The sequence below is a fragment of the Priapulus caudatus genome, unplaced genomic scaffold, assembly GCF_000485595.1.
Source record: "Priapulus caudatus unplaced genomic scaffold, Priapulus_caudatus-5.0.1 Scaffold298, whole genome shotgun sequence".
NCBI classification, from domain to species: Eukaryota; Metazoa; Priapulida; class Priapulimorpha; order Priapulimorphida; family Priapulidae; genus Priapulus; species Priapulus caudatus.
In genome coordinates, this window is record NW_014577359.1 from 39,410 (window position 1) to 48,179 (window position 8,770).

The 8,770-nt window shown below is 49.4% G+C and overlaps 1 protein-coding gene across 1 annotated transcript; it reads left to right on the top strand.

Moving 5' to 3' along the window:
* The first annotated feature begins 621 nt into the window (after nucleotides 1-621).
* LOC106808719 (mucin-12-like) lies at nucleotides 622-7,076 on the top strand. Its single transcript, XM_014811548.1, has 2 exons — nucleotides 622-4,698; nucleotides 6,850-7,076. The coding sequence occupies exons 1-2, from the start codon at nucleotides 1,162-1,164 to the stop codon at nucleotides 7,063-7,065; spliced, it is 3,753 nt and encodes a 1,250-aa protein (XP_014667034.1). The 5' UTR covers nucleotides 622-1,161; the 3' UTR covers nucleotides 7,066-7,076.
* The last annotated feature ends 1,694 nt before the right edge of the window (nucleotides 7,077-8,770 follow it).

Consider the following 8,770-nt stretch of genomic DNA (forward strand, 5'->3'; position numbering starts at 1 on the left):
CGGGAACCACATGCCTGCCGAGAGACACATGGCAAGAGACCGCTGGGAGAGTCACATGCGAAATTATGACTTCTCTCCTTCCTGGCGTGAGGATGGCAAGAAATACCCTGACTTCCCTCCTCCTTGGTGTGATAATCGGAGGCAGATCCGTGATTTTCCTCCTCCTTGGCGTGATAATGAGAGGAGGATCCGTGACTTCCCTCCTTCCTGGAGTGATAATAGGAGGCAGATCCATGATTTCCCTCCTCCCTGGTGTGGAAATAGGAGGCAGATCCGTGTTTTCCCTCCCCCCGTCTACGGAATCACGGAGGCACTTAGGAGAGACGGCAAGTTTGGATACTTCAAGGCGAAAAACGGGAGTGTGTTTAAACCTCCCAGGTTTCACAACCGACCGATCGCCATGGTGATGGGCGTCAAGCGTGCAGATGTCATGGGTGTGTTTGCCACGACGATGGATGTTAACAGCGTGAGTGCGAGCGTGAGCCGTGTAGAATATTGGAAGGGTCATGAGCAGCAGCAGCAGCAGCAGCAGCAGCAGCAGCAGCAGCAGCAGCAGCAGCAGCAGCAGCAGCAGCAGCAGCAGCAGCAGCAGCAAAGCAGCAGCAGCAGCAGCAGCAGCAGCAGCAGCAGCAGCAGCAGCAGCAGCAGCAGCAGCAGCAGCAGCAGCAGCGGGAGCAGCAGCAGCAGCAGCAGAAGGGAGATGGCAACCACCGAGCTGATGGCTGCATTGATAAGCAGCAACCCCCCCTGGTGGAGCAGGACAAAGAAGCATTGCGTGCTAAAAAGCGACGACGACAGCGGGCACGGAAAATTAACAAGAGGCAGCGCTTGCGCAGGGAACGTATAGCAGCCCAGGAAGCTCTGCGAAACAATGTGACGCAGCTACCTCACAAGTCTACGTGTGAAAGCCTCATCCCACAGACGGCGTGCGAAGTCACGACCTCTGCTCCCATTGTGATATCGGACTCATGCAACGAGGGCACGGCCAGCGATCTAGGTTACGAAAAGTCGGGGCTAGGTGGTGCCGCTGGTGATGGGGCCACGACTGGATGTACAAGTGTGGAGCCGTGTGAGATATCGGATTCGGATTCCTCTTCAGACTGTTTCGTCGTGGAAGGCGAGCTCCTAGTAAACGCTGTCAGAACCGGCCCCACAGCGGTGATGCAAGATTTTGATTTTGACTGCTATGTCGTAGAGCCTGCGTTCTCAGGAGGTACTAGTGTCAGACAGTTGCCGGTGAATGACGGCGTTGCTGTAGGGACACCTATGCAAACCCGATTGCAGTTGTCACCGAATAAAACACAAAACCCCGGCCGATCAGCAGTCCATGAGAAACAGTGGCAGAACAACCAGAAAAACAGAGATGAAGATGGTATAGGAGGAGCAGAAGGGGGAGGAGAACGAGGAGCAGGGGGAGGAGGAGGAAGTAAAGAAGGAAGGAGGCTAGCGAGCAATACACAGAGAAAAACCTCTGTTTGTGATCTTGTTGGCGTAGCTGTTAGAGAGAAAGCAGGGAGCGTTTCTCATCATGTTTCGGTGTGTGATTCACATGCATCTGATACAAAAGTTACACTAGCTGTGCATGATGGAGATGGCACACCAAGTAAGGGTGACGACAGTGCCAAGCCCACCAAGTGTGTGATAGCACAAACGTACACACTAAATAAAGCTTCCCAGACCAAAAAACCTACCAAGTCTCCGACAAGTGGCACTGGTTTTATCCAGGCAGCAACATCTATGTCAAAGCATCGTTCTAGTAATGTTAAACACATCAAACATGAGGCAGGTGGCACTAGGACTGTACAAACGGGCGCAAGTGTGTCTAGACGTCATTCTAATCGTATCGAGGACAGCAAGGATTTGACACGTGATACGAATATTATTCAGGCAGTAACATCAGTGCCAAAACATATATCTAATAATGTCAAAAACTCCAAACGTGTGACAGATGACACTAGGGCTGTTCAAGAAATAACAACGGTGTCAAAGCAAGGCTCTGACAGTGGCAAATACAGGAAGCACATGACAGGTATCACGAAAACTGTGCCAAAGCTTAGTTCTAATAGTGTCAAACATAGCAAACACGTGACAGGTGATACTAAGAATGTGTCAAAGCATAGTTCTAATAAAGTCAAAGACACCAAGCATGTGGCAGGTGACACTAAAACTGTACATGCAGGCACAAGCGTGTCACAACATCGTTCGAATAGTAATAGTACCAAAGACACCAAGAGTATGACAGGTGACACAAAAATGGTGTATGGAGGTACAGGTGTATATAAGCATCGTACTACTAGTGTCAGAGGCACCAAGCATGTGACAGGTGACACTAAACCTGCATATGCAGGTGCAAGTGTGTCAAAACATCATTCTAATAGTGTCAAACACAGCAAGCACGTGACAGGTGACAAGAGCGAAGCATCGGTGAAGCGTGAGCAGGGAGCGAGTAGCCGGTGTCGTCGTGACTGTGGGGATGATGTGTCAGGCGCTGTGTGTATCCCGTGCGTCCGCGTGAGTGCACCTACCACGCCGCGCGTCCGAGCGCCCGTGCAGTCTCCACAACTGAGCCCGGCTTCACATCCCTCAGTCAGTCACCCTAGCACGAGCTGTAGTCTGTCACACAGTCACCTTAGCACCACTAGCGTATCGCCGTTAACCAGCTCACAGACTGCTCAGAAATCAATAGGCAGCCGTGTGACAATCGTCCCCGGTCACCGCTGTGTCAACCCCGCTGCTGCTGGGAAACAGTTGCCATGGTTGGTCGCTACTGCTGCTACTGCTGCTCACATGCGATCAGTCAATAAGTCGCCAAGCAGTCTACACAAGACTACTGCTGCTACTGCTGCTGCTGCACAAGGGAAACCGATGAATCTGATAGCCTCAGCTTCTTCTACTAATTTCTGCTTGTCAAGTTTTGGTGAAGCAAACGTAGGGTCTAAGGCTGCAAGGTTGGATGTAGGGAAGCAGAAGGAGGGAGCAAGAGAGCTGCAAGGGATGCCCAGCCGTCCTTATAATATACGTATACGTGCAATACCGGCTGCTAGCCCAGCTAAAGCTACCACCTCTGAAAATAGAAGCAGTGAGGTCTGTGACCACGTGGCTGCAGCAAAAGTTGCTCCGAGGAAGAGGGGTGTCGCAATGGAGGCAGATGCTGCGAGAGAGAAGCACGCTGGCAGAGACACGGTTGCTAGAAGAGAAGCAGATGCTAGGAGCATCAGTGAGAGTAAAGCCGTGTGTCCTGCTCGCCCCAAGCGCAGCGCCACGGGACAGGAGGCTGAGAGCCCACGGTCACGCGACGTGTTGTTAGCGAGACCTGCGTCGCCACCGAGGAAACGCAAGCACGGAAAAAGCACGCTGCCGGCTCCCAGCGAGCGTCATATTGCTCGTGTGTGCTCGCCAAGCATAGAGGAGGCCTACAGCAGGCGTGAATCCGCAGCTCCCTTCACAGCTGCTGATACACGGCCTTGCCTTACCTTGCCAACAAAGACACTAACACCTCTCACCCCTGCTACACTGACACATACCTTACAACCTAAGACTCGGACAAATATCTCACTAACAAAGACACTAGCCCCTCTCACTCCTGCTACACTGACACGTACCTCACAACCCAAGACACAGACACATACCTCACAACCTAAGACACAGACACATACCTCACAACCTGAGACAGAGACAAATATCTCACTAACAAAGACACTAGCAACTCTCACTGCTGCTACTCTGACACCCCCCTCACAACACAAGACACAGACACATACCTCACAACCCAAGACACAGACACATACCTCACCAGCAAACACAGGCCACACTTTGCCACCAAAGACAACATCATCCACGGGAAGAAATCTGTTTGAATTTATTCTCGGTGAGTCTTGTCTCAACGTACGTGACTCTAGCAGTGTTTTGCCTCCTCCCAAACCCTTGCTGACATGCTCGAACGAATCGGTGACTTGTGTAAGGAGCAACAAATGTGAATCCAGCATCTCGGCTACATTCAGCGGTCCGAGTATTATGGGATGTGATTCCCAGCCGGGCCGCCCCGAGGGCTGGAACGCCTCTAGTGCTGTGACCGAACAGAAGTCCTCCCCAGAGGTGGCGCCAGCATCGATGCGACCTCACGTTGTGTTGGAGGACATGTCATCGCAGCTGCGTGGTTACGCGTCCGTCTACCTCCGCTCGCCCCACAGTACGAGTTTCACTCCCACGAAGCCGTGCGAAGCCTCGACGCAGACATACGCGAAGGCACGCGACTGCCGAGCTGACGTTGCCATGCCGACGCCATGCGGCAAGAAGCTGAGGAGCATGGGAGGCGCGCGATATTCGAACGCGCGGCCGCTGCCGTCGCTGTGCCACAAGATCTCGTACTATTGTCCTCAGCCGCCAGGTGGCGCCTTCGCCGACAAGCGAGCAGCTGAATCGCTTGCCCTAACAGCGAGGCGCGCCGACGCCCCCTTCAGGAGCTCGGATCGGCAGCGGCGGCGAAGGTACGAGAAGCTGAGCAGTGCTCACACGTCGATGGTGGAGGCGATGAGGGAGGAGGCACAGGAGGATGGGTTCGGACTCACGGAGGCGGTCGATCTGATCCGCTCGCTGACGACGTCCGCGCGCAAGCCGCAGAGCAGATATATCATCTACCTGCTCTCCGACGTACTGCTGTCTGTGAAAGACCTGAAGCTAGCTACCAATGCTTACCAGGTAGGTAGGGCTATCTGGTAATCAGCTGTAGTTACCAACCCTTGCCATGTAGGTACGGCTTTCTGGTAAGCAGAGCTCTGTAGTTATCAGTGCTTACCAGGTAGGTAGAGCTAGCAGGTACTCAGCTGTAGCTATCATTGCTTACCAGGTAGGTAGGGCTAGCAGGTACTCAGCTGTAGCTATCATTGCTTACCAGGTAGGTAGGGCTAGCAGGTACTCAGCTATAGCTATCATTGCTTACCAGGTAGGTAGGGCTAGCAAGGTACTCAGCTGTAGGCATCAGTGCTTACCAAGGTAGGTAGGCTAGCAGGTAACTCAGCCTGGTAGTTATCATTGCTTACCAAGGTATGGTAGGGCTAGCAGGTACTCAGCTGTAAGCTATCCAGTGCTTAACCAAGGTAGGTAGGGCTACGCAGGTACTCAGCTGTCTAGACTATCAGCTGCTTACCCAGGTAGGTAGGCTAGCAGGTAAGCAGCAGCTGTAGCTATCATTGCTTACGCAAGGTAAGGTAGGGCTATGCCAGGTACTGCCAGCTGTAGCTACTCAGTGCTTACCAGCGTAGGTAGGGCTAAACGCAGGGTACTCAGCTGTAGTTGATCAATGCTTACGAGGTAGGTGAAGGGAGTATAGCAGTACGCAGACTGTAGCTATTCAGTGGCCTTACCAGGTAGGTAGGGCTAGCAGGTACTCAAGCTGTGGCTATCCAGTGCTTACCAGGTAGGTAGGGCTAGCAAAGTACTCGGCTGTAGTTATCATTGCTTACGTCCAGGTAGGTAGGAGCCTAGCAGGGTATCAGGCTGTAGTTATCATTGCCTTTACCAGTCAGGTAGGGCTAGCAGGTACGCCGCAAGCTGTAGCTATCATGCTTACCAGGGTAGGTAGGGCTAAGCCGGTAACTTCAGCCTGTAGCATCAGTGCTTACCAGGCTAGGTAGGGCTAGCAGGTACTCAGGCTGTAGTTTATGCATGGCTTACCAGGTAGGTAGGGCTACAGGTACCAGGCTGTAGCTATCTTGATTTACGGCAGGTAGGTAGGGCTAGGCAGGTAACTCAGCTGTAGTTATCAAGTGCTTACCAGGTAGGTAAGGGCTAGCAAGGTACGACAGCTATAGTTATCAAGTGCTTACCAGGGTAGTAGGGCTAGCAAGGTACTCAGCTGTAGTTAGCCAGTGGCTTAACCATAGGTAGGGCTAGCAACGTACTCAGCTGTAGGCTATCAGTGGCTTACCAGGTAAGGTAGGGCTAGCAGGTATCAGCTGTAGTTATCATTAGCTTACGCAGGTAGGTAGGGCATAAGCCAGAGTAGCGGCAGCTGTAGCTAATCAGTTGCTTACCAGGTAGCTAGGGCTAGCAAGGTACTGCAGCTATCGCTATCGAATTGCTTACCAGGTAGGTAGGGCTAGCAGGTACTCAGCTGTAGCTATCATTGCTTACCAGGTAGGTAGGGCTATCAGTTACTCAGCTATAGTTAGCTGTGCTTGCCAGGTAAGTAGGGCTAACTGGTACTCAGCTATAGCTAGCATTGCTTACCAGGTACGTAGGGCTAGCAGTTACTCAGCTATTGTTAGCTGTGCTTGCCAGGTACGTAGGGCTAGCAGGCACTTGGAGTGTCTCTCTCGCTGGCATGAAGTTTATTAAAGTCCTTATGGATACTTAGCGTGATAATAAACCCTCCATTCATAATTCACCCGCTGATGCCATTTCGATGTCATTCTATTATTGATAAGGGAGTTTCTATTGTTACTGAATTGTATGGAGCAGCAGGCTGTAGCTCTGCGAGCGCATGCACACACGTAGGCGTCACGTTCTCCCTATAAGCCATGTCGGAAAGTCCCCGCCGCCATATTGACATCAGATAAGAGGGGGTATAAACAGCCCTTTTATAACATGGGTAGGATAGGACTATTCTAGGTTTCTGATCTATAATTCTCTTCATTAACATCGTACTTCAATTCACAGGTGCGTTTCTGTTTACATAAACATTTACAAATATGATTGTGGCCGTTTGTGATATTTTGCAATGATTGTGTTAACGCAAAAAACTAAAAACGCACGAGTTCTTTCCTAAGCGCGCCTCGGCCATTTTATACCCCTTTTTTCTGTGACCTACATAGCACAGCTGGACTTTCCGATCTCACTTATTTGTTACAGACGCTGATGAAGATACAGCAGCTGCACAGAACGACGAAGAGTTTTGTTCCGTGGTCGTGGAACCACGTGCGTCGTGGCGCAGAGGGGTTCGTCGCAGGAGTGAGGGAGGGAGACGCGACCGCGGCCGCTCGCTGTCTGCTAGCCCTCACCTACATGACGCGGGTGATGGAGGAGGACCTTGAGGAGGTGTCGCAGTCCCCGACGCACACAGAGTAAGAGATGGAGCTTAGCGAGACGTTCAGTAAAATTACTAGTATCGCTTACAGGAAAATGTTTATTATTTATTTAGTGTTGAATTGTACTGGTATCGTAAGATGCGTGTGTGTAGATGTGTGTATTTATGTGTTTAAGTGTACGTGTGTATGTCTTCATGTACAGGGTGTATTTACGTGTGATTGTATGTACATATATTGATTTTTGTAGGGTTATTACCTCCGCCAAGGGGTTGGCAGGAGGTTATGTTTTTACCAGCGTGTGTTTGTTCGGCAGATGGGGTCGTTGTCGTATCAGGTACTGCAGATATGTACCTGATCGAGGTACATATATGTATACACAAGTGTACCTGACCAATGTTGTTTCTACATAACCGTACCGCTGCGCTCCATAAATGTACCCAGGCGGGAAGCCTCGTTCAGTCACGTGGTATTGTCGTAAAAGCCGGAAACCGGTATAACATAGGAAGAATTTAGCGCCTTCTGATAGGCTGGAATTTGGCAAGATGTCAGCCTCCATGACTTGTAGCCAAAATCTCGAATTATCTACCAAAAACCCTGAGGTCAGCTGTAAACTAATCGGTCCACGAACATAAACAAAAAAGTAGAACAAAAACGTATTGCATATAAGCCCCTACACGGCATATCCTGATACCTGTTAATACTGCCGTATACGCGGAACGATACGGATACGCAAATCGTATTATCATTTCCTAACTAAACCAAACTCGGCAGCCCAGACCCTCTCATAACTTAAGATTAAGATGAAAATAACACATTTGCTCAAAGAATTGCAATTATCGTGATATTATATGTTATATTATTGAGTAAAACATGTGTTTTTCATGGAAATACATCAGAAAACTTACTTATCTAACGGTTATAAACCAAAACAAACATTTACAAATGGCGCTTGTTCTCTTGTTTTGAAGGTTTACGACATTCTCGTACTTTATCGCGTGGTTTTATATGCTGCCCGCAGGGCAGGTACGTTTATGTAAACACAGGGTACATATATGCTGAGAAGATACAGGTCTGGTACACTTGTGTATACATATACATACCTCGGGTACATATCTGTAGTACCTGATATGACAACGACCCCTTCAGCGTTTGTTCGGGGTGTGTTTGTTGGTTTGTGGGTTTGTCTGTGTACAGCCTAACTGAAAAAGTTATGGACGGATTGTCATAAAATTTTCAGGATAGGTCAGAAATGGGCTAACTTAGAATTGATTAGATTTTGGTCGTGATCCGGATCCAATTAATTAATTAATAAAATTTTCCCGGATAAGTAGAAAGGGTATAATTAGAATTGATACATTTTGGTGGTGATCGCGGATCCAATTAATTAATAATTAATTAATTAAATTTCAGGATAGGTCAGAAATGGGTAATTAGAATTGATTACATTTGTGGCGATCCGGATCAATTAATTAATAAAATTTTCACAGTGAGAGAATTGAGCGGCCTTGGCGGAGGTCTGCGCTCTCCGAGTGCTCTAGTTTATATATGTGTGAAGATGTTCACACACACGCATGCACAGGCGCACGCATGCACGCACGCATGCACACACACACACACATGCTCCAATGTGACGTATTAAAAGAATATGGGTGCAAACGAAAAAGAACACGAAAGATACTCCGTGGTTTTATATGGAGCATTGCATCCATCAGATTTTTATTTCCATAAAAAAAGCGTTTTTTTTC

What these genes read in the sequence shown, in the direction of transcription:
- LOC106808719 (XM_014811548.1), top strand. Translation starts at nt 1,162, where the DNA reads ATGCAAGATTTTGATTTTGACTGCTATGTCGTAGAGCCTGCGTTCTCA. An exon ending in TAGCTACCAATGCTTACCAG is followed by an intron (nt 4,699 to 6,849) that starts GTAGGTAGGGCT and finishes TATTTGTTACAG; the next exon opens with ACGCTGATGAAGATACAGCA.